The 25,318-nt window shown below is 53.3% G+C and overlaps 2 protein-coding genes across 2 annotated transcripts in view; both read right to left on the bottom strand.

Moving 5' to 3' along the window:
- DNAH10 (dynein axonemal heavy chain 10) overlaps positions 1-4,074 on the bottom strand; it is a 150,035-nt gene extending 145,961 nt beyond the window's left edge. The window contains exons 1-3 of the mRNA XM_045296728.1: positions 3,861-4,074; positions 1,451-1,522; positions 461-561 (exon numbers count right to left, since the gene is read on the bottom strand). Coding sequence (XP_045152663.1) covers positions 461-561; positions 1,451-1,522; positions 3,861-4,074 — 387 coding nt within the window. The remainder of the gene's footprint in view (positions 1-460; positions 562-1,450; positions 1,523-3,860) is intronic.
- A 537-nt stretch (positions 4,075-4,611) lies between these two features.
- ATP6V0A2 (ATPase H+ transporting V0 subunit a2) overlaps positions 4,612-25,318 on the bottom strand; it is a 40,788-nt gene continuing 20,081 nt past the window's right edge. The window contains exons 7-19 of the mRNA XM_045296727.1: positions 22,974-23,091; positions 21,977-22,189; positions 17,037-17,187; positions 16,651-16,787; positions 15,757-15,944; positions 15,590-15,680; positions 14,145-14,263; positions 13,055-13,265; positions 12,446-12,565; positions 11,736-11,855; positions 11,125-11,242; positions 8,962-9,133; positions 4,612-8,443 (exon numbers count right to left, since the gene is read on the bottom strand). Coding sequence (XP_045152662.1) covers positions 8,341-8,443; positions 8,962-9,133; positions 11,125-11,242; positions 11,736-11,855; positions 12,446-12,565; positions 13,055-13,265; positions 14,145-14,263; positions 15,590-15,680; positions 15,757-15,944; positions 16,651-16,787; positions 17,037-17,187; positions 21,977-22,189; positions 22,974-23,091 — 1,861 coding nt within the window. The 3' untranslated portion in view covers positions 4,612-8,340. The remainder of the gene's footprint in view (positions 8,444-8,961; positions 9,134-11,124; positions 11,243-11,735; positions 11,856-12,445; positions 12,566-13,054; positions 13,266-14,144; positions 14,264-15,589; positions 15,681-15,756; positions 15,945-16,650; positions 16,788-17,036; positions 17,188-21,976; positions 22,190-22,973; positions 23,092-25,318) is intronic.

Raw genomic sequence — 25,318 nt, 5'->3', positions numbered from 1 at the left:
GTGCCAAAATGCGCCTGACGTGGATGACCAGGGTCCACAAGACTGGACGGGGCTTTGCACAGGCCATCAAGTGCGGCAAACGGGGCTGTGTGTAGCGGGGGAGCATCTTCAGGGAGCAATGGGGGGGCCCTCGCTCTAAGACAGAGGCAGGTGGACGCTTACAGCCTGGCTTGACAAGTGACCCCCTGGGAGAGGACAGCTGGACAAGCACACGAGAACTGGACCCTGAGATCTGGTTCCTCGACCCCTGGCCTTTGCCGAGTCTAACAAGCACCCCTTTGCTGTAAGAAAACCGGACTGGGAGGAGAGCAGTGTTTCTGTGTCCGGTGAGCCCTCCTGGTCAAGCAATGAACCCTAGAGTTATCCTGGGGACCCTTCACCCCGAAGCTGTCCGATATGGCTCCTCACAGGGCCCTCAGTTCCCATTTCCCCACCCAAGAGGAGAGAGACCCAGGCCTACTTTGATGGGCAGCTTTTCCATAATGTCTCTGTCTGTGTCTCCCTCCTCGGATGTGACGAAAGATTGAGGAACGGACTCTTTTCTTAGCTGCACATTCTTTACTGCAAAACAGAGGATTCGGGGCCTGAGATGAAAGAGCCAGAAAAGTCACCATCCTGCCATCCGGACCAGACCCACATTCTGCACAGCGGCGTCTTCCAGCCCACGGGCACAGCGCATAGTTACAAACGGGCCTCGGTAGGCTTGCCTGACAGTGTCACTGAGGACAGCATGGCATTTCTAATGGGCTCTCAGTCGGAAATTTAAAAGCCACCGTGTGGGGGGGTTTCACTCAACTACCAAACAAAATAATCCCGTAGCCATCGAGTGGATGCCAACTCAGGAAGATCCCGTCGGTTCCGGAGCAGAACTGCTCCGTGGGGCTTTCTAAGGAGTGATCTTTACTTCCAAGGCACTGCTGGGGGGATGGAACTGCCAGCCTTTAGATGAGTCATGAGGAGCATACTGCGTGTGCTGCCCGGGAGCCTCTCCTCACTGCACTGGACAGCGGGAGGGACTGCGTCATGGGCACAGGCTTCACCGGTGTGAGAGAGTCGGTTTGGAAGTAACTAGGGAGAGGTGAGGGATGAAAATTATTCCCCTTACAAGATGGCTGTGCTTGCTGTTAACAAGCTTTGTTCAAAGTATTGTGCCCTGGAGGTTCTCCAAAATCAACCGCACCTGTAAGTGACAGGACAGAGGGCCTGCTCTACAAAATATCACCTGTCTGCTCGGCATTCATCTGTCTGGAACCACAGGTAGGAAGGGTGCTTTCAGGTTTGGTACATTTTAAATATGGCTCGTCCCTTGGGACTTCATACCAGGTCTCGGCTCCATCAAGGGGAAAGGTAGAAACAAGGTCCAGGCTGAGCATGTGAACCCCTTACGTTGGGGGTGGGGACTGTTTCTTAGTTCTATTCACCCCCTAGAGCCCCGCCTCCAATACCACACCTGATGCTCTTTCCACGGACTCTCTTTCTTCATCCTCCTCTCCCTCTTCTGATGGGACAGAGAAGTCTTTGTCTGTGTGGCAGCATACATGGAAAGAAAACATAAAACAGGAGGTGTCACTGCCTGGGATGCCCAACAGCATCCTTTCACTTAGCGCCAATGGGTTGGGACATGGCGCACAGGACCGTCATTGGTGGGGCAGGTTTGGGTTTTGAAAGATGGCAGCTGCTGCAGATGGTGGTTGTTAAATCTTCCTCTACCAACGGTGCCAAGAGACGGAAGACACGGGAATGGTCTCAAGTCACCCGGGGAATCGATGGAAATGGCCAACAAGTTATAAACCTCACTACAAATTACAAACCTGTGAAGAACAAAGGCCAGCTGGAGGGCAGCACCAATACTACAGAGAGGCTGGGAAATGGCCCCTCAGGGCCCCACTGACCGGGGGTGGGCAGGGGGGACTACTGGAGGAGCCTTCCTGGAGAGTGGTGAGGCAAGGTCTACAAGTTCCCCCTGCTTTCCAAAAGTAGACCGCTCCTGCAGCCTTTCGTAAGCCGAAACAGCATGAAATGCGGCAACAGTCCCCATGGACCTATATGGGACTTTTCTTGTGTGTTCCCAGACCCAAAAGGAGGAGTTCTGGTGGCCTGGTGGGTTCTGCATTGAGCTACTAACCACGAGGTCAGTGGTTCACACCCACCAGCCACTCCACAGGAGAAAAGTGAGGCTTTCTATTACTGTAAAGATTGAAAGTCTTGGAAACGCAAAGAGGCAGTTCTACCCTGTCCTATAGTGTCCCTATGAGTCAGCGTTGACTTGTCGTATGTGTTGAGATCCAATCTACAACTGACACCCAGTAACTCATCAAATCTAAGCCAGCACTAACAGAGCCCACAGGCACAGTTCAACGCCATGGGGGTTGGCTGCTGACATGCTGAGCGAAGCTCCGGGAGGAGGAGGGCACTCTCACTGCGCGGTGTGCCCTGCCTCTCTAACAGCCAGCTGTACAGAGGAGCCCTCGTGGAGTCTGGGTATCAGCAGCTGGGGCTGCTAATTGCAAGGTCAACAATTCAGAAGCACCAGACACTCCACAAGGAGCAAGAGTCTGGGAAACCCACAGGGGCAGTTCTACTCTGTCCTATGGGGTTGCCGTGAGTCGTAACTGACTCAATGGCAGCGAGTTTTGTTTCTTTGTGGGGTTGTTGGGGTTTTTTTTTGGGGGGGGGTGTAAAACAAACACTGAATGTTGGTTTTATGTTTTGACTTTTATTGACTACAGAGCCTTTCAACTGTGTGGATCACAACCATTTGAAGAATGGCAATTCCAAAATTAATTGTGCTCATGGGGAAACTGTATCTACGTGGATCAGAAGCAGGGTTGGGGGGGCGGAAACAAGGGGAGGCTGTGTGGTCCCCTTCGGGAAAGTATGCATCAGGGTAGAATGCTCCCACTTATTTAATCTGGATGCTAAACAAATAATCCAATAAGCAGGGTTGTGGGAAGAACAAATGGCCTCTTAAAGTGTTTTTGTTTTAAAGCCAAGATAACACCTTGAAAATTGAGGTGCACCTGCCCCACACCACCGTGCTTACAGTGTCTCATATGCATGTGGAAACAGGACACTGAATAAGGAAGAACGGATGCCCTTCGAGTATGGTGCTACTGCACAATACTGAGTATAACACGGGCTGCCGGGAGGACAAACCACTCTGTCCTGGAAGAAGTACAAACAGAATGCTTGCTCCTTGGAAGGGAGAAGGGCGAGACTTCCACTCACATACTTTGGACATGTTATTAGAAGGAACCAGTCCTGGAAAAGGACATGAGGCTTGGTCAAGTAGAGGGCCGGTCAAAAAGAGGGTGGCAGACTGGCACCAAGGTTCCTTTCAAAAGTTAGAGAGGGGTGTTTATCACCCATGAGGTCTGGCTGTTTCTTGGCACACCTACTGCAGGTGGTTTGACAGTGACTCCAGATATCCTTTTGAATTCCTACTGCCTACCCACCCCCAGGGATTACTTAACCCCTCTCTGCCAAGGTGGCTCCTCTGTAAAACGGGCATGACAGTACACCCAGCTGATAAGAATCAGGTGTTGATACGAGGTGGTTTCAAAGAGTTGGAGGAGATCGAATTAAAGAGAATGAACTTTTCCCAGAAACTTTCTGTGCCACTCTAGGATAACCAGTACCCAGTACAGGTGAAAGAAGCTCTGGGCTGCTAACCGCAGGGTCAGAGGTTCAAAACCACTAGCCACTTGAGAAGAAAGAGGAAGCTGCCTGCTCCCGCTGATTCGGTGCGTGGGGTTTGGGTCCAGATGACCACAACCCACGGGTGGGTGGAGATGAGCGGCTCAGGGGGGCGTCGGGGTGGGCGGGCTGCATCTGCGGCCAGGGCGGGGCAGGGCGCTCACCCATCTCCACCTCCACCTCCTCGGGCACCACCGTGCGGTAGAAGAAGAGCGTGGCGGCTGCGTCCTCCTCGCTGGTCTGGTTGAGGAAGTGCAGGATGAGGTCCTCGGCCTCGCCGTCGCCGCGGGACAGCAGCTCCTCGAAGTAATAGGGGTCGCTGAGGCCGAAGGCCTTGTACACGCGGTCGCGTATCCACCACACCCGCAAGTCGTCCATGGCGCCTCGCCGGGTCCAGCCGCCCAGCGGAGCGAACGGAGCGTGGGCCCGGCGTCCTTGACAACGAGTCCCTAGCAACGGGCGCCCTGGCAACGGCTGCTGCCCGCCCAGAAGACGCAGCCAAGCCCCTCTTTCCAGAGGTGCGGCCAAGGACAGCCCCCCCACCCCGCCCCTCCAGGGATGGCGCCCAGGAAGCTGGCGCTCCTGTCCACTGGCCCTGGGAAGACCGGTGTGGCCAGGGACTGTGGCTCAAGACCGCTAATAAGGGCGCGGGTGCGGAGACCGCCTCCTGCCCCCCATCTTCACAAACTTAGCCTGCGAGCGTTGGGTGGGTCGCCAAGATGGAGCTGAGGATAGAGTGGAGTCGATGCCCAAGGTCTCACAGCATCTCCTCTAGGGCAGCGTCATGCCCATGCACCAGCCCTCAGCCACAACAGAGGGGTATCAGAACAAAAATAAAACCCAGGCCCTTTGAAGAATGGGCAGGATCAGAGGGGGGGGAGCACCGGGACGCAATAAAGCAAGAGCACACCCATCTTACAAATATATATGTATTTATTTATCATTAGTAAAAGTAGTTCAATACTGACAGGAAGCTGCAATGTATCCGTTCACGCATTTGTAGACAGTTACTCGCCTGCTCCATCTTTTCCCTCACCCCCCAACATACACACACAACCAGCTCCCTTATTGGTTTTCCTAACAAAGGGCAGGTCAGTGGAAATGTTCAGGTTTGAAGTGTGCCCCTTCCCCCCGAAATAAGACAGTCCAAACCTCGGTGCCTGTGAATATAACCCATTTGTTATAACCCTTAACCCTTTGTTAAGGAGCTAGGATTAGGGCAGGTTGTGTGGAGTGGATCTCTTCTGGGGTGTGAAGAAATTACACCAGCACGTACAGCAGAGATAGGGGAGAGAGGTTCAGGCATACAAGGTAGCCCAGGAGCAGGGGGTCCAGAGATAAGGACCTTCCTCCAGAGTTGGCACCCCGAAGCCCCCCACCAGCCAGCCACCTGTGGTGGTTCCCGCTGCAGCAGCACTGGGGAACTAACTATGGCAGGAATAACCCAGGTCTCTTCAAATCCGTCACCCTTCACCCCCAGTAGGAAAAGTGTCGCTCAAACAGCTGTGTCCATTCTCTTGGATCAGGGTTTCTCAGTAACTTGGGAGGAGATGTCCCCCATGGCGTCCAAGGAGACTGTCTTTACCCAGGACGTTTGTTTCCAAGTGCAGATTGCGGGCCAGCTGCAGAAGGTACTTTGCTTGTTTGCCGAGACGAGCGTGGCCCTGGAGTGTCTTGAGGACCTCTTCCGTCAACATCAAGAGGCTGACCAGTTCTCTGTGTCCCAGAATCCTGAAGGTGAGGATGCAGACCAGGTGGTGGTTAGGGTTCCCACTGAAGGTGTGTGTGTGTGGGGGGGGAGGCAGCCTGCGGAAGGGCCCATGACACCCTCTCTGGCAACTCCTGAGCCCCTCACCACAATGGCATCACCCTAAGGATGGGCTCCGCCCTCGTACGCTGGAAGTCAATTCTACCGCACTGAGGAAATCCCTGGGGTTTCTGGCTCCGTTTACAGGTGGCAGTCAACATCTGAGTGAGAACTGAAAAGATGCACCCGCCGTGACCGTCGCTGGAGGAAAATGAGCACACACTGAGCATCCACCCTGACAAGGGGCCTTTGTCTCTGGGTGGCTGCCTTCAATGAAACAACGAGGGTCTTTGGAATCACGTACAACACAGTGACTTCTCTGGCAACGTGACACTGGAATGTCCTCTGATGCTCAAGACACCCTTGGACCATCCTTCCCGGCTCCTTTCACAAGCAGGTCCACCATCCCGGGGTCCACTGTGACTCACAGTGGCCCAGCAGCATAGAGAACTGCTCCCTGGGGTTTCCGAGGGAGCAAGCTTTCACAAGACGATCTCATCGGTCTCCGCTGAGACCTTCTGCAAAAAGTTAGGATTAAGCACTGTTTTCACCTGCAAGTTCACGGGAAATGGAATGAAAAGATACCGGAATCTTCCCACAAACTGTGAAGGGCGCCTATCCCTCCCCCACCCTATTTACATTAGAAAGAACCACTATCTAGTTTGGTTTCCACTGAAGAGCGACCGTTCACTGTGCTCTGTGTCCTACTTACCAGTGTCCCGCTAAGAGGGATTACAGTGGCCCTGTGGAACTCGCCCGCTGGGGCAGGGCAGGCACACACTTCAGATACTGCAGTGTGGGGCGGTGCTGCTATTTTTACAAACTGGTCGCTGGCAACCCTGCATGGAGGTGCCCTTTTCCCGACACCCTGTGCTCACCTTGTGCCTGTGTCCTACCATGGTCATTCTCATTCTGTTACACATTTAAGAACAAAATAAACTCACTGCCATCGACCCTACAGGACAGGGGAGAGCTGCCCCTGTGGGTTTCCAAGGCTGTAACTCTTTATAGGAGTAGAAAGCTTGGTCTTTTCCCCACACACTTTTCTGCGCACTGAGAAAACACAAACCGCTTTGGGATCCTCCCTTGCTTGCAGAAGTCTGCAACCGAACCCACAGTATCTCCCGGGACTGTCTGAACAGGGCTCCTGAAGACCCAAGGTCTGCCTGGCTGACCGATCCCTTCCTACCGCCTAGAACTACTGGGTTTCCTAGAGGACCGAGTCACCATCCTATTACAGCAGACCCCTGGACCACTTTCGGGGGAGTTCCCCTGAAAGCATGTCCAACCTTGACCCTGCCTGGGGAAATGGAACTTAAATAGAATTATTTGCAAGCAATTCATCAGCATTGTTTCCTGACTGGTATTTTAATGCAAGGAAGAGAAGCAGGGCATCCTAATGGGCTCTGGGCAACACATCTGGGACAGGAGCAAGGAGGTATTTTTACTGTCCAGGCCAGGGGGTCAAATGAGTCAAATGCCTCTCAGCAGCCAGGACCTCGAAAGGCATGCGTGAACAGGGCAGTGCGACGAGTGACAGCGACAAACTCAACCACCGAGCAGCACAGACGTCTGGGGACTGCAGAGACTGTAGCTGACTCGGAATCTTGAGCCCAGGAAGAAACCTTAGACTTAATCATGAAAAAGACTGTACCATTAAAGTAAAGCAGGGAAAGATGACAGCTTACAAGAACACTGGAGGGGTTAGTGTTCAACAGGCAACAAACTCACTCAAACCAGAGTCGGGTGGAAAGACCGAGTGAAGCTAAGTATAAATGTATGGCTTAATCAGAGCAATTCATCTCAGGCTGATCCAAATCATGTCCGTAAGTTTGAATTCACTCTCAATACAATCACCAGACCTTTATTTAGAATTCATGTGAAAGTTAAAAAACAAAAACCCTTCTTTATACTGTTCTCAAAGATAGATGCCATTTCTTCTCGGTAAAACCCCTTCATATATATATATATATATATATAGACTTTTATGTATAAAAATATACAAAATGCTACTTTCTACCGTTCCTTCACTCTTCTGGGTCAGCGACACCAGCCAAGTTGGACGCTATGTTCAAGCCCTGTCCCGACTGCATCTTCTCCAGTCTCACGGGGTAGATGGGCTCAGTGCAGTTAGTTCATCTTTTAAAAGACAATGATCACAATTGCTTTTCTGGAAGGATAATAGCAAGAGGCTTTAGAAAAATATACAAGTGGCATCACTACTTGCTGTATGCTTTGCTCTTGTTTTGGCTTACAATCTTATTTTCCCGTTATCAAAAACAGACAAAATGGTTAAAAACAATCCCCTCTTTGCCACTCTCGGTAGCAGATGATACAAAATGTATGCCTACTATTAATCTGGCAGAATGATTGTGAATCGTTTGATGATCCATCATTAGTTTTTTAAAAAGAACATGCTATGCTTAACATAAGCAGCTGGAAAATATTATCTGGTAACTTGGGCGACAGAATAGCTCTCTGGCTTTTTTAATAGGGTGAAAGGAATAGGGTACCGAGGACCAATTTCAACTTGCCATTCAAAATCGGCTTCTTCTCCAGTCTTATGTTTCAGAACTGAGCATCTGGCCTTAATGCCTATCTGCTCACGATAAAAACCACCGCAAGAAATGCATGTATCTGAAATCAGAATGCTTTTCAAAAGATTTAACGTGTGAGGAAGAGGTATATGTTACAGTTATTTGGCTCTATCGTAAGGCAGTCGATGAAGAGGGGCTCTGAAGTGGAGCTCTTTCCCATCAGAAATCTGACGTAGGTGGGACTCTACAACATGATAAGTCTCCATCAATCTGAGAGCATGTTGGGTACAGCGATGCACATCAGGCCAGGTCATCGCTGTTGAACTTGGATGAAAGCAGATTAAACGAGAAGGGGACAAATTTGGTGCCTGCACCGACGTAAAATTTGTTCTGAAATTCTACCCTAAAACAAAATGGAAAAAAAACAATGTATTAGTAAACGTTTGTGAAATAACATTGCCCTACATTTCTTGAGACAACACCTGTGAGCTAACATCCAAGCAGTTGAGATACGGAAATTGCGTCCTTCAGCATGTTTTGTGTGGAGTAGAAGTGCTAGCACATCAGGCGCCCTCACACGCTGCCAGAATGCACATGGATACAAAGCCTCCCTCTGCCCGCAAGCTGGGTGTGTCCGGTCCGCTCGGCTGTGAAACCCTGAGCAGTCACTAAGAAGTGCCTTAGAGTCGCGTAAAGCAATCTGTCCAGACCCAAGCCCACTGTCAATTCCAGCTCACGGTGTTCCTCTGCTCTCTGAGACAGTCCGTCTTTACAGGGCAGACAGCCTCGGGTCTCTCTCCCAGCAGCTGGTGGTTCTGAATTGCCAATCTCACGGTCAGCAGCCCAATGCTTAGCCCCAAGCGCTTGGTGTGTGTGGGGATGGTGCTCCCGCCACACTCAGCCCAGGAAGCCCTCACTCACCAGTGGAGGCGGATGGCATGAAGGAAGGCGGACAGCCCCTCCATCACCAGGAGGATGAAGATGGTCAGCACGGCGAAGAACGCGATGACGGGGAGCAGCAGCAGGACCCCGGAGGTGTTGTCCACGCGGAGGCCCACACGCATCAGCATGGCCCACAGCACGTCCGACAGCTCTGGGGGTGGGACGTGGCACAGTGAGCCCCAGCCTGGCTCTCCTCCAAGAATTCTCAAGGTTTACCCCGTGAAGCAATGCGGCCACCTGCCCACGAGGTCTTGACCAAAAGCACTGTTGGGTTAGGCCTGCACGTGGAGACGGAAAGCCTGGCTGTGCTCCTGACTCCGCACTGGGGAGCCTGGGTGAAGCCCAGTACTCAATGGACCTGGGAGAGACCCCTGCTCCCGCCCGGCTACAGCATCTGACCACTCACTAAGCTCCCAGGAGTGTCAGTGTGGTGATGGCCTCCTAACACCTGCGCAGGGCGGCCACCATGGTTATGGAACCAGCAGGAAAGGTGGTGGCTGTCGGGGACCTTTAAAGCGTGTATCGACAAGTTACAGGTCTCAGAATGTCGGTCACAATGACACAGGGAGATGAAAACCAGAGAAAAGTACGTTTAAAACATGATTCCTAAGCATCGAAGTGTTCTGAAAACAACTCCTCGAGGGCGTATGGGCCGCTTGCAGCCCTCTCGCAGAGCTCACAGTACGGGGCAAGTAGCTCTGCTTGGCCTTTGGCACGTTGTTATATGAGGCGCCTTGAAAACGTTCGTGGAAACATGGGCTTCAGAGACAATACGATTCTTCTGCGCTTGTGAAGCCCCCGGTACTCTTCTCCGGCATGGATCAGATCCGTTTCCAACACGGTACCCGCTGCACTGTGAATCCCCTGCCGCATGGCCCAGAATTTTGCCGGCACCTGCCCTCGTGGGCACCTCCTCCCTTCACCACCTCCTCCCCCGTCGTGCTGGTACACTCTTCACCTCGGCCTTGAGCTGCACATCTAGCGTCCCCAGAGGGGCAGCAGTGCCGCCGTGCCCAGGTCTCTAGAGGAAAGAGCTCCACTGTCTTCTAGTGCAGGGTCACCTCCGGCGTCATCCCTTGCCATTTCTTGGACGGACTCTCATCTCTGTTGGCCACATCCCCTTTTGGATGATGGACTTTTGGACAGTGCCACAGAGGCTTTCAATGGGAGACCTGGGGGCATCACACGCACCACGTTTTGCTGCCAGTGCAGGAGCTGCGGACCCAATGTTCCCTGCCCGTCACCATCCTGAGGTGCGTGTGCTGTGTGCTCAGTGCACCACAGGGTGGTGTGAAGGGCTAGCAGCAGAGTCTCTGCCGTGTGTGCTTCCAAAGCAAACCACACTCACCAGTGACCCAACAGGCAGGGTTCCGAGACTGCGGCTCTTTACAGGAGCAGCTGGAGGTTTCCTACTAATGACTGTGCTTAGCAGCCTGATGGCTAATCACTATGCCACCAGGGCTCCCTGTGCGTGCTCACCCACCCGGAACACACCATGCTAGCTGATGCTCTCTGCGAGTCAGGACGCCAAGACTTCTTCTCAAGTGCTTGGGACATGTGATCTGGAAGAAGCAGACCCTGGAGAAGGACGTCATGCTTCGTAAGGCACAGGGTCAGTGGAAAAGAGAGACGACTGTGAGGAAGGAGCAGGCCCAGCCGGTGTTCTGCTCTGTTGTCCTTGGGGTCACCAGGGGTCCTGACTCACTGGCAACCAGCACCAACGGGGGGACTCTCAGCTGCGTTCTTGGGGACTGCTACCCAGCCCGGCCTCAGGACTTGGGTGGGTGTTTAGATCCGCAAGATGGACCTTCCAGCACACGTGAGGGTAGTGGAGGTGATAGAGAAGGCAGAAGGTGCCAGCAGAACTCTCCTAGAGATTTCAGGACACACAAAGGATTGAGTACAACAACAGCATGTCCCTAAGCCTTAGTACCTCTGTCACGTTGTCAGCACCACATGTCAAAAGAAACACCCTGAAGTGTGTTTAGTTAGAAGTGAAGTTCAGACAGCTCAGTAGCATGCATGTGTTTTTCTCTCACTACATTTCAAGTATCCCACGAGCTCCCCATAGGTGCTGCGGATGCCTCGGGTGGGGGTGTGGTGGGGTGTGGATGGGGATGGCAGGTATGGAAGCAAACTTACGTGCATGAGCCAAACTGAGTGCCCAGAGCCTCAGGTACGAGGCAGTGTTGGAGATGCAGCCAAGGCAGTACTCGATTGAGTGGATTACTTGAGTCATTAAGATTTCTCCAAAATTAAACTGAGGGAGATGACATAACACAGATTAGAATCCTGATCCACAATGCCCGGTCCTCCCCGTACGGGACGGGCATGAGAGACCGGCCTCTTCTGAGACCCCGTCGGAGCACAGGGGTGTGGAGGGACAGTGAACCCCGGATGTGGGCTCTGCTCACAGGGATGCCCATATGCAGCTCCCCAGCCCCAATTCACGTGTAATCCTCCTCACCCTCCTTCCGCCCGACACCTGTTTCCCACATGTAACCAGAGGAGGCTGGACTGGACCTGTGACTGCCCCAACTCCCACACCCCCTAGACACCTTGACAAGGTCCTGGGCCATTCAAAAGGCCTGATGTCAAGGTAAGCCTTCCCCCACCTCTGGCTAGCAGACTAGTAACCAGAGCATATGAAGGATGAGGCCCACAGGGGAAACTACAAAGGGTCCCGGACAGCGAGCTCTCTAAAACCCTGGGTGGGGCTATCTCACTATATCCACAATCACTGAAGCCAGTACCTCCTCACTGGTCATTTCTCGACAGCCGTCTTCCATGCGGGGACTGCCCTCTTCTATGTCCTGGCACCCCAGCAGGGACACCTCCTCCTCGCTGTCTTTCCTCACGAGGGTATAACCTCCCTGGAGGGCAGCCAGAGAAGAAGGGCCGCGTCAACGCCGGTCCGCCCTGCATGGTGACACAACCCGACCAACAGACGGGCACGCCCTGCCTTTCTCCGCACAGTCTAGCTCCAGGGAAAGAAAAGGGTTCTTCGGGAGGAAATGAAGAACAAGCAAGACTCACGAGGGCAGAATCTGGTGGCAATTCTTGCCAGCAAAATGCTAACAGTGGTTGTGATGGAGGAGGGGCACGGAACTTCACATTTTTTTGCTGTGTTACTTAAATAAAGACAATAAAAGTACGTGGCAAGAATGAGGGGCTGATTCGAACCCATCTCTAAGAACCGTGCTCAAACTCCACGTGGGCTTGTCCGTGGGAGGAGCAGCACCCACGTGCCCTGAGCACAGCAGGCTCCCTGCAGGAAGTAGGTGCCGCATGCACATACACATCCTGCCTCCCAGGCCAGGGCCCTCTTGACTTGGGGTTCCACGCCCACCCGGTTGTAATATCCTGGTTCAGAGTCCAGGGCCCTCTGGGGCGGTTCCGCACCCACCTGTTTACGACGAGAAACAGGCCAGGCGCAGCTTGCCCGAGGCCCGCTCACACTCACCCGGCTGACTCCGAAGCAGCTGCGTCCGTTGTGCAGCCACAGCAGGAAGAGCGGCTTTCCCAGGAAGAGGATGGGGACAGACAGGGCCGTGACCAGCAGCAGCAGCCGCTGGACGTACTCCTGTGCGTGCAGAGGGGCACAGTGAGAAATGCACACCCAACCAGGTTTCTGGTGGTCTGGCTCAAGCAGAGGCTGATTTTAAGTAAGTGGAAAGATGGGGTCTGGGAAGCCCCCAGGAGCCTTCATCGACACACTTTCCTGCAGTAAATCTGAGCATGGTACCCAGCCTGCTCTCATCAGAACTGGCATCTTCTGCTGAAAACAGACCCTGAGAAAACACCCAGGCTGGGAGGACTGCGGCAAGCACCTGGACCACCTCCGGATCAAATGGGTCACCAGGAGCGCTTACTGGTCAACTGGGTCACCCACACCACCTACTTACAGATCAACTGGGTCACCCAGATCACCCACTTTCTGATCAACTGGGCCCCCCAGACCACCCACTGATCATCTTATCTACCCATCAACATTTTGATGTGCTCACCAAATCAAAAAGGCCACAGGAGAAGTTATCTAAAGCTCATGAGATTGGAGGAGAGGGTTGCTCACCTGCCCTGGATAAAGGCCAATAGTTTCGCTGGCTGGGAATAGAAACATGTTAATGAACTCAATCAGGATGCTGGGAGCAACTCGGGAGGTCTCTGCGGAGAAAACCAGCCACTTGTAGATGATCATGAATATCAGGTATCCAAAGATGCAAAGCATGAAGAGCAGTTCTGGGATGGAAACCAGATAAATATTGAACTTCTTCCGGAAATGCCTAGTAGGGGTCAAAAAGCCAGCCATCAGCCCACAGTCAGAACTGGATGAAGAGGAGAGCAGAGGGCAAGGTTGCCTTCCGCTCTCCAGGACCGAAGACGCAAAGCCAGCTTCAGTTCAGCTCCTCTGCCTGGGGACGACTCACAGTCACAACTCAGAGGTCCGCGGCTGTGAGGGCAGCTAAATAGGGCTGGCATTTTCTGGTCAGATCTAGGGAAGGGGCCCAGGCGGTGTCATGGAGAAGCAGTTGGCTCGTAACAGAAAGGTTGACAGTTCAAACCCACTCAGCAACTTGTGGAGGTCTGCTCCTGGAAGGGTTGCAGACTGAGAAACACTTTGGGGCAGTTCTACCCTGACCCACAGATAGGGTTGCTGTGAGTCGAAATCCACCCGAAGGTGAACTGGGGCTATCCCGCCCCATCCAGGCTATGTGCTGGGGAACAGCTCAAGACGGCATGAAGCCATACGCATCCGCATCTACCAGAAAGAAAACGCTATGATCGCTCACTCCTTACCGCAGTGCAGCGGCTAGAAGCTCGCTCGCTAACCCCCCACCCTCACCGGGCCGTCATGAACCAGGACTGATGCAACAGGCATAAGTCAAGAAACAAGATGTGGTCTCTGAACAACGAGACAACAGGGAACGCACCCCTGGAAGAAGCAAGAATGTGCGTGTGTCTATCTCCCCTGCGGGACTGTGGGCTCCGTGAGGGTAAAACATGGTCCATCCTGCCGACCCCTCAGTGCCGGCCCAGCCAGCTCCATCGGCAAGACACAGCCATACCAGACACCGCACCACCACGCCGGCTGCCTCAGACCCCCGGTGAAGACACAGCACACACGGTTTAGAAATATGGCTGAAGGAAGAACGCATACTTACAGGTGGTTAAATATCCCCAAGGACACTCCAAAAGTCATGTGAATAATTCCCAAAATCACCGACATTTTCATCTTGAAAGAGTTTAGAAACGTGAGGCGATTTGTGGCCAAGTTCCAAATCTAAGGACAAAACGAAACCGTGAGCTCCCCTCTGGTGACACAGCCATCGGAGCTCCTGTCTCGGAGCACAAGGCGGCTGTCGGTGGGAACAGAAACAGCACGCAGGCGCTCGGCCTCCCGGCCTGGGTCCCCAAAGCCTTCACTGTGTAAGCCACGGCCAGACCATTAAAAACTACCCCTCAACGTCAAGTTCAGGGACTGGCAAAGTCAGTTTGTTCAGTGGTTCAGGCATCGGCAGGGATAGCAAAGAACAGGAAAAAGACACAGAGCGAGAGAAGGATGGATCATCCAAGTGCATGCCTGCTCAGACACGCGACAGCAAAAAGTGTGTGTGTGTGTGTGTGTGTGTGTGTGTGTCCCCGCTCCACATCAAAAAAGCTTCAAAACCCACTTAAGACTTTCATTTTGGGTACCTTTTCTCTAGGAAAATAAAAATCTTCCCTAATGCAAGATTACAGCTGATTCCTGAATACTCCAGCCTAAAATACTGTGTCATGAAGGTTGTTCAGGGTTCCAGTCGTACCGGGGTTTAGTGCTGTGATGTTAAATTATACACATGGTGCTCCGAGATGAGGTGAGCACAACAGGAAGGGCACAGGATGACAGGGGGGCTTCACACCACTAGTGGGAAATCCTGGATCTCTTCACCCCATTTTTCCAGGCACACTGTAAAGGCCCGTCTGCTTCATTCTCACCACCCAATGATGCGCACATCCCTCCAAGCCAAGGTGGAGCATGCCTCCAAGTTTCCCCCAGAGAATGGGATCCCTCAGGCCCCCACCCCCCTCCCCGGACAGTCCAAGCAGACCAGCCTGCCTGTGCACAGGACAGTCCGTGCTCAGTGTCACCAAGGCAGCTCAGTCCACTGGGTGGGTGGGCAAGGAGCCCCTTTACTCTCTTTTCCACTCACTGGCCCACCTCAAGCAACCACCTCAGGAAACAGCTCCCTTTCGGTTCTAAAATTGCACGTTTTTCTCTGCAGGGCAAAGGGGTGACAATGATTCGTGTACACAAGGAAGGAATTGAAGACACAGGCACACTTCATGCCCCTGAGTTGTCATCAGCACCGGAGTCGCACCAGCAGAGGCTGCCACATCACCCTTGTGGGCGGACACTCGGCATTCAGGTACTGGCCTCAGTTTCTGGGTGCAGAGGCTCAGTGAGGAGCCTGCTGGGTTGGGGCAGTCCACAAGGAAGCACCCCAGCGCCCTCCTCCCCGTCAAGTGTGCCCACGTGCACGGCCCTCCCCTGTGGGGCAGCCACTTCACATGGCAGCACGCCAGGACAGACTGGAGCAAAGGGTGGGGAGCGTCTGCGTGCACTCACCGGATCAATACCAAAGGGGTAAGGGCCTCGGAACACTCCTGGGACACTGGGGTCCAGCTGCAGAATCTTGTTGTGCCTGACCACGCTGTCGCTGCAAGGAGAGGCGCATGAGCGGGCTGGCTGTGAGCAGGGGACGGACGGCGCCGTTCGGTCAGGGGGAGACTTACTTCCAGAGTACCATGTTCTGATGCTCCTGGGAGCTGTGGCTGGAGCTGTACATGGCAGACACGTTCCACGCCGAGCCAAAAAGGTTCACGGACTTTGAAAAGCAGTCGTTGTAGATGAGGCCGGTGTACACGGAGAATAAGCCCATCAGCAAAAGGATGTACCGGCCATCAAAGAACATTCTCAGGATCTGTGGGAGACGAGGGGTGGGCAGGCATCAGGGTATAATCACCAGGAAGGCGGGGTCGCGGGCACAGAAGCTACTTCTGGCAAGGGGTGTGGCTGCTGAGAAGATACGCAGCAGGACACGCGCCCATTCGTCAGTCTCTGCATGCACAGTCCAGGGCACCGAGGATGGTCCTGCGGGTCCAACCGTTCTCACCTTCTTCTTCCCATTGTTCCCGCCCATGACTACGAACCCTCTGCCCCGTCTAACGTCGCATGCTGCTGGTGCCAACGTGACCCCATACAGGCAGGCCTTCGACAATGGAACACAGTGCTCAAGACAAACACTCTTCCCTGATTCAGCGGGACCACTGCTTGGCTTAAGCTCTGAGGGTATCAGTTTAAAGAGTATCTCAGGGCAAACGTTTCAAGGGCTCGTGCAGCATCAGTGGTTCTAGAAAGTCTGGATTCTATGAGAATTTGAAATTCTGCTCAGCATCCCACATGCCTTTGAGCAGGATTCTCCTGTGGCTCTTTGGTCAAACTGGAATCGTCTTAACCATCCTCCCTGGAATTCTCGAGAAACATTAGTTCACGGCAGATGTCACACAGAGAGGGCGGATCATGTGTCTCCTGTACCTCAGTGGGGACAATGGCAACTGCGGCCACAGCCAGCACTGAAGGGACGCATGCTGCCCGACCAGAGCGTGGGCAGGTGCTGGCATCGTTACCTCTTGTGACTGCTGCAGCCTGGGGTGGTTTTCGTTCAACACCAACAAGAGGGCAAACAGGAACATCACAAAGCCATGTCCAAAGTCTCCAAACATCACAGCAAACAAAAAGGGGAACGTGATGATGGTGAAGAGAGCTGCCGGGAGAAGAGAGGGCAGAGAGCTGGTGATCTCCGTACGCGCTCAGCCCCCTCACCCCACTGGTAAACACAGCACACTGTACAGTGGTCTCGGCCGTCTCCAGAGAACCCCCGCCTTCTACAGATCTCGAGCGAAAATCACGGCGATGTGAGACTAAGCGCTTTAAATGAGACGACAAAGCAGCGGCGTGAGCCCACTTCCCCACCCGCCCCCGGCGCTCCCGGCCTGAGAGCTCCTGCTCCCACCTGGGTTCACTTCGCGGTAGCTGCCCACGCCGTAGGCGTCCACGATATTCTGGAAGCCCTCAGTGAACTTGTTGGTGCGGATGAGGGTGGGGGGTGTCTCCTTCGTTGGGATGGTGTTCATGAACGAGGGGATGGTGGCGCCACTCGCTCGCTGTCGTGGAAAACAGCAGGCAGGAAAGAGGAGGAGGAGGAGGACAATGACCATCCAGGGACCTTTCCCACAGACGCAGGTCACTTGCTAGGAGCCAATGTTAGCTACACTATACTGTCAACAAAATCTTATCCTTAACTTTTTCCTTTTGTGTTTCCAGTTCCTCTAAACATTAAATTACCTTTCGGGGCGGGAACGACACCTTGTAAAGTACTAGAGATATTCCCAGAAATGTGGGTTTTCCAGTCAAGTAGTATTTCTCAGAATCCACTGACGGGAGGGGATTCTGGAACTCCCCAGTGGTGGCAGTTTTTTAAGGGAAACCGCAGATTCCCTCAAGGAGCCCTGGTGGAGCAATGTTCAAAAGCGCTCGGTTACTAACCCACCGCCTCTGCTCAAGAGGAAGGCATGGCCTCGGCCAGCCCGTGGGCAGTCCCCGTTGGGTGATGACGGACAGCGAGACCCCAAAGGGCAGGCAGAGTAGCTTGATGGCAACACCCAAACCAGGGACAAAACTTAAAACAAAACCAGCGGGTGGGGACCAGCGGGTGGGGACAAGCTGCTGCCGGGACGACAGCTCTGGACCAGAGGAAGCAGCACGAGCCAGGTGGCCTATGCCAGAGGGGAGAAGGGAGCTTCCTGGGAGTGTGTCAGGCCCCTCAGAAGAGCCCGGCCCAGCCCCCGCGTGTGCGAGCTGCAGGGGTCTGTGGTAGGTGGGGTCAGCAGGGCAGAAAGAAGAGGGAGAAACGAGGATGAGGCCCAGCTAGAACAAGAGGGAGCCTGACCCAGGAAATCCCTGAGAGCCCTCTGATGCCCTGCTTTAGGTCTGGAGCGCACCTTGACGCCAAACAGGAGCACCTTGAAGCAGGTGGTCCTCAGAACCACCCACCAGGACACCAGAAGGGCGGCCTCTGACCAGAACAAAGCTAAGCGGGCACTGAGGGGCAGGATGGAGGGTTGGATAGAAATGAGGAGCCCAGGGAGGAAGTAGGAGCTGAACTGCTATGCTGAGGGGATGTAACCACAACCACAAAACCACAAGTGTGTGCACTGCTGCTGGATGAGGAACTACTGCGTGCTAGAAACTCTCCCCCAAACCGCAAGAACGTGCGGGGAGAAAAAACCAGCATGACTCAGCTGAAGAATACAAGATGAGGTCAGAGAATTCAAGATGGAATTAGGGGAAGAATCATTTCAGAAATGAAGAGTCAAGAAAAAGGAACTCAAAAGTCAAGGGGGGGGTCAAGAAACCTTCCCAATAAAAACTCACAAAAGGAAGAAGGTGGGTGGGTGGGGTGTCTAATTGAGTAAAGACAAAGAAATTAATAGAGAACTATTCAAAAAGGGGTGAGGGGGAACCAACTTAAAAAGGAGGCCCTGAAAGGTGGGGAAGGGGATTCTCAGGAAATGGGGGGAGGCAGGGTGCTAAATATATATACATTAAAACAGCACACTGTATATCTGTAGAACACCAACCTACAATGACCATATCAAACTGGTAAAGTCACTAGACTTTAGGAAAAAGAAAAAAAATTATCTGGACATCTATGTAAAAAAAAAAAAGGGCAGGTGACACAGAAGGAAAACAAAATTGTAATAACTCAGTGTTGGCATAAAGGCACTGTAATAACCCAGTGTTGGCATATTTACAGGGGAAGGAAATAAAGCCCTGGGTCTAAGATACTGACGGGAGTAAAAATACCAAGAGTCGGGGATTTTGTTTCTAGGAAAACGAGCTTCCAGTTGCAGAGGGAGCTCAGGCACAGCAAGCACACGCGGGAACTCAGGGGCAGCGTGCCCGTGAGCCTGCTCCCAAGGAGCCTGCTGGAGAACCAGCCTGACAACCCGGATCTGCAGCTGGGAAGCTAAGCGGGACATTCCGTTCCCGCTGTGAGTCTGAACCCCAGGACTGCGGGCCAGAACCAATTCCACCCTGACCGATGGCACAGAGGCACCCTCTGGACTCCCGCCAACTCATCAGTCAGCCGTGAAGAGCAAGGATTCAAGACATTCTCCCATCCTGGGCGGTTTTTTGCTCAAATTGAAGGGTTATGTCAAAGCCAGTCTTCACGGAGGAAACTGAAGCACCAAGGGGCGGGGAAAACGGCAGGAGAGAGAGAGAGACGACATGGGAGAGAGGGCAACAGTGTGCTCCCAACCCTTCACAGTGGAAAGCAAGAGAGAAAGAAACCAAGAGGCAGAGCAAAGGAGGACAGAGGGCTACCAAGCACCTCACTCAGTGAGTCCCCCAGCTCCTGAGTGTGCATGCACACGTGCAAGAGATCTCGGGGGCAGTAGCCTGTGCGGCACCTCGCCTGATGAATGAGGGACCCTGCACACCTACACAAGGACTATCGTTCATGTCCCACAAAAGTATTATCTCCAAAAGCACGACTCAGTCCAGAGACTATGGCCCTTAGCTACCCTGCAGGACTGGAAATGAACGCACCCCCAAGACTCAATTTTCAAAAATGTGTGAGGAGAACAGTAACACCAGGGAGGTAGGCACACCCTGAAGGTATCAACCACAAGATCACTGACGCACAGAGTTCGGAGGGGTTAGCGATGGAGGAAGATCGGAAACGGAGCACAGGGAGGAAGTCGGGTAAGTGAGGGTGGGTTGATAGAATCGCAACTGATGAGCTGAAGCACAACGCGTGTGAGCGAGGGCATAGGAAACTGGTCTCCCTACACAACGTGTGTGAGCAAGGGAATGGCAAACCTTCACCCAACTCACAATCCAAAGTTTAAAACCAAGGCAAGAAACGACTGTTGCCTTTACAATGGATGGTTCGCTCTTCCTGTAGTGGCCGGGGGTTCCCTACTCACTTGACCCAGAAAACCCCACAAAATCATGCAAATCAAGAGGGCTGGATCTCTGAGTCCACTTTAAGAAAATTCATAAAACTTCCCAGGCCATCAAGGGTATGCCTATCCAGAAGACCGTAAATATTTGAAAGATGTCACTTTGCAGAAGCAGTGTGTGCCCTTCCGACGTTATAATGGTGGTATTGTAGGTGTGCCCAGGCCAAACCAACAGTGGGTTGGACCCAGGGCCGGTGGCCCAAAAAGAGTGAATTTTTGCTGCACAAGGTTAAAATTGCAGTCATGTTAAACTTCAGGGTTTAGATGTGGATTTTCTGGTCACTGAACACAACCAAGTGAACAAAGCCCCCACGATGGCCGCTGGACCTACAGAGCTCGTGGGCGTGGGCGGATCAGTCCATCGGTGAGTCCCCCAGCCCACACTGAAATGACCCTGACTGAGAAGGAACACATTGTTCATAAAGCAGAAGAGGAGGCTGCATGGAGGAGAAAGACACTCCAGAAGAAACCGAAGAAGCACAAACTCATGGCTGGGAATAAATTAGGCTTAAAATAATAAAAGTTTTTTGGTTTTTTGGTTTTTAAAAGGGTGTTTCATGGTCCAAAATAACGAATTATATGGACACATCACTCTCCTTCTCAGTCCTGAACACTGTGCTGGTGTCATCCCAGGCAGCACAAGATAAGGGAAAGGCTGATTAACTCAAAACCCCTAGGCCAGCTTGTTTCCGAGGGGTGCCAAGGTGAAATGCCACCACCTTCGTTTCCATGGACCAGGACGGGGTTTGGTTGTGGAGCACACCCACAGGAACGCAGCGAGTGAGTTCCTAAGCTGGCTCGGCGGGAAGGCTGGGAAAATTCAAGCTCACATATCAAAGCTCCTGGACAAACAGAAGCACCAGGAATAAAGTCAAAAGGCAAATGATAATGGGAGAAAACATTTTGCGCCCATGCCACCGACCAACAGGAAATTAGTAAAAGTACCAATAGAAATTTAAGAAAAAGACCAAGAGCAGAGAATGAAACCAGCAAAGGATACAAAGTGTCAGTTCACAGAAAGGACAGGAAATGCAAAGGCTGTGAAACAGGTGAGAAGGTGCCTATCTTCACTGTGAGCAAAGAAATGCAACCACTGACCACACCGATGGCCACCGCAGCTGGCCAGCAACCCTACAGGTGCCTTTGTGCCTCTGCTGCCTTGTCCACTGCAGCGGTGACACTGTAAAGCCCCTGAAAGACGAGGGGTGGAGGTCCACGAACGCCTCCCGGCAGAAGGGTAAATGGTTGCAAACAAGGACAAAGAACAAGATACAGAGCAGCACGGACGACCACTAACCTTTTACAGAGAAAAAGAGGAGGAAGTGAGCTCTTCCTATCTGCCATCTCTGATTCAGGACTCAGAGAGCAGACCCGCACAAACAGTGGTTGCCTCTGTCAGGCAGGGAGGGGCTGAAATGAAGAGCTGCGTGCCAGGAGGAAGACACTTCATGCAGCTTTTATTTGTATGTGTGCATACATACATCCTGGGGGGGGGCCTTCAAAAACTTCGTGGGAAAATTCCATGGATGTTTCCAAGAACTTTTGTACACACATGGAGACACACATACACTTTTTTGTTGTTGTTTTTTCACTTTAAACCATGTGACTGCATCACTTACTCAAAAAAGTAGATTGAGAATGCCCACCCACATCCTCAAAGAGTCAGCTGACTGAGCACCCCACCAGGGTCGGGGACCTGCTCCCGTGCTGTGTCAGAGTAGCGCTGTGCAGCACTGTGCTACCCCAGGACCCTCGGGAGTGGGTGTATCCTGTAGGTCACCAGGACTTTCTTCCACGGTGCCTCGAGGGGGTCTGAACCCAACCTTGGACAAGTAGACTAGCAACACCCACGGGCACCCTCACTCGACCCTAGGGCGGGCACAGAACCGTCCTCTGATATGTGTCCCTCCCCAGTCCAACTCACTGAGCCTTCCTCCAGAGCTCGGCGCAGCTCCTGCAGGTCGGCCTCGGGGCACCAGACCTCGGCAATGAGGCACTTGTTGGTGACGTCGAAGCTGCACATGTTGAGCATGTGGTAGATGGCTTTCATCTTCTTCACCTGCACGGCGCGGGTGTAGACCGACTCAGCCGCCTTACAGAGCACCTGCCTCAGGTAGTCCTCTGTCTTGTGCAGCACCTAGGTGAGCAGACACCAGCCCTGAGTGCTGAGGACTCTGCTCCCAGGGAGCCCAACTGGCGCCAGCATTCCAGGCAGGAACACAGGAATGGCTCAAAGCCACCGTCATGGGGGCACAATGGCCTGGCTGTCCCCAACAAGGAAGAGCAGCTGTGCCTGCTGGCTCCAGAGAGCTCTGCCCAACCTCTGTCAGCCCTGAGAGCCAACACCTCCCACCCCATCCCGTTCTGCCGGTAAATCCCCTTTAGCGCAACTGAGTCAGAATCTCTGTTACCAAGGACCCTAAGTGAGAAAGGCAGAAATGCCAACAGACGTGTTGCAAAGACTGCGGTAATGCCGCCCATCGGAAGGGTCTGTCTGCTTGTCTTCTATGCTGGAGAATTCCAACCAGCACGCCTCATTCCCAGAAGTCCCATCACACTGCCCAGGTTTCTAAGAGGCTGCCGGGATAACTGCCCTGGAGACCAGGGAGGGAGGGGACAGGGCAGCCACTAAAAACTCTTCGATTCACATGTGCCCAAAGAAACAGCTCAGGAGGCAGGAAGGGGCGGGAAAGGAAGGCAGAGGGGAAAGGAAACAGGGAAGAAGTGGGAAGAGTCTGGCTACATTCTGGGATTTGCAACCAATGTCATGGAACATACGGTGTATATGCACTGCTGAACAGAAAACCCATTTGCTCTGACAGCTTTCACCCAAATCACAAAAAAAAGGAGGTGGGGGGGTCTAATTTGCCTATTGAATTCAGCCAATGAACACCGCGGCGGGGGGCGTCCCGGTTACTCACGGTGTACAGGTCCTGAATGCGGGTGTTGAGCCCCTCCTGGACCTCCTTGCGCCCCTCCACCGTATTGGGGTAGGGGTAGACATGGCAGTGGTAACTGCGAGACAGAATGAAGCACGGTCACATGTCTGTGGGGACCTGCTGAAGAAGCCACTTGGGAAACCAGAGCCAAACCCAATGCACCGCGTTCCGGACGCACGCTGGCCCTGGCTGAGGTCAGCATGCAGGCGCTTGGCTAGAATCTGCTGACTTGAACACCCTGAGCAAACGCTCTCAGACCCGAATTCCAACCTGCCCTCGGAGGGTCCTGCCAGCTCATGATCCCAATATTAAGGGAATCACGGTGTTCTACAGAGTTGTCTAGCCGATGCCTACGTGTGGCACCCCCTGCGACAGAGCAGATCTGCCCCATGAGGTTCCTACACTGCCATCTTTACGGAAGGGGACCACTGGGTCTCTCTCCCTCAGCACTGGGGGGTGAGTCTGAACCCCACCTTTCGGTTTGCTGTCGGGTGCTTAACCACTGTGGCACCAGGGCTCCTGGTTTGGGGCGAGTGGGGGTGGTCACTAAACAGGTTTAAGACAAAAACAGAGCAAACGCTCAACCTGAAGAACTATGGACAAATGAAAAAACAGTGAAGAAAGAGAGGAAAGGCCTCAGGTTTCCACTCATTCTGACAGGTCTCCACAGGGCAGGGACTCTCAGTACCCTGAGGTCTCCAGGGGAACACCAGGCGCCCCTCAGGGACGACCCCACCCCCACCCACTCCCGCCCCTTCAACGCTTAAACACCTCTCTTCCCACCACTGTTTTCCATCTCACACCCACTACTGCTCCCTCCTAAGCAAGGGCACCCATGGGCCCGGGCTTGCTGCACTGCCTGTGGTTCTCTATAGATAACAACACATTTGTGGGAACACAGGGCAAACAGTGCTGCCGCCCAACCTCAGAACCTTCATAAAACAGAAGCTCCGTAACGGGCAGCAGCGACTATGCTGGCATCTCCTCCGGCCAGATCCCTGCACCTCTGAAGGCACAGTGTCCGTCCGCTCCCCCTGCCCCGGGGAACTGTGTGCACCTCAGTTGACACCGAGTCCAGGAAGGCAGCTGTGATGGCCTTCGGGGACTCCAATCGTTGCCCTCTTCAACGTTCTTTGGGTTGGGGGGAGAAAAACACCTGAGCGGGCAAGATCAGGGCTGCGGCTCCCAGGACGGCCCTGCTCCCCGTGGAGAATGGGTGGGGCACCGTGTGAAGGGAAGACCATCCGTTGGCACTCCTTCCTAATAAGCCCTGGTGCTTGTCCTGTGTCCTTTGAGAAAACCCACCAAGACAACCCCTTTGGAATCCTAAGATTGTCATTGTCCCTTCTGAATGGACCTCTCTGCCCTGAAGTCACCTGGCCAGTGAGTCTCCTGAGAAGCCACTGCTCTGGCTGGACCGTTCCCTGAAGGCCCCTAAGGGGACCGTGCCTTCCTGAGGGAGCATCTCTGCTGACCTCAGCTGACCGCAGGCACATGTCCAGACATGCTTGGCGTAGAAGAAACCCATGCCAACTGGGGCTCTCGCAGTAGCGCTTTTTGACGTGCCCTCCTCGCTGCTAAAACTCTGAGCTCCGAGCTACCAGGGAGGGGGCAGCACACTTGGACACTCGATCCAAGCAAATGCCCAAGCCTATCTGCCCTGCCCCAACAAGGCCATCGATGCCTGACTCCTTCCGACAGCTGGTAACCGAGCAGCTCAGTCAGCCCAGGCCTATGAGAAAAGACGGGCTGGAATCAAGTGACGGGTCCCACCTCAGGCTCCACAGCCTTCCTCCGTGCCTCCCCTACCCTTTAACTGGTCCAGAGACAGGGTCAGGTGCTCTGCCAAAGATGAAACAAGTGCCCAAGGGCACCAGGCACATGTGACATAGCTAAAATCAAAAGAAAGGCACACAAAAAATCAAATCTAATTCCTTCTTCAGCTGATTTCACATCTTGATTCCCAGTGGAGGGCAGGGGAAGACTACCAAACCAGGGAGTATGGTTAACATGGTCCCTGGTGGCCTAGTGGATTACATGTTCAAGGACAGCAGTTCAAACCCACCACTGCGCTGCTGGAGAGACATGAGGGCGTCCAAACCTGTCGAGAGTTACAGCCTTAGAAACCACAGGGGCAGTTCTGCTTACACTCCATCAGAGAAGGAGGGCCACTATGAGTCGGGGTCACCTCAACAGTCGTGGGTTCGCTTGTTTGTTCCCCTACTTCAGAATGATTTCTAAAAATACACTGGTAAGAGATGACTTCAGCTTTTCATGAACTTGGTGTTACAAAAGAGAAATCAGGTAACAAAAACTAGAAATCGTTC

The sequence above is a fragment of the Echinops telfairi genome, unplaced genomic scaffold (genome assembly GCF_000313985.2).
Source record: "Echinops telfairi isolate 266 unplaced genomic scaffold, ASM31398v2 ScPeMD7_7412;HRSCAF=8450, whole genome shotgun sequence".
NCBI classification, from domain to species: domain Eukaryota; kingdom Metazoa; phylum Chordata; class Mammalia; order Afrosoricida; family Tenrecidae; genus Echinops; species Echinops telfairi.
The sequence above is the reverse complement of the archived record's forward strand: the minus strand, read 5'-3'. Positions and strand labels throughout refer to the sequence as shown.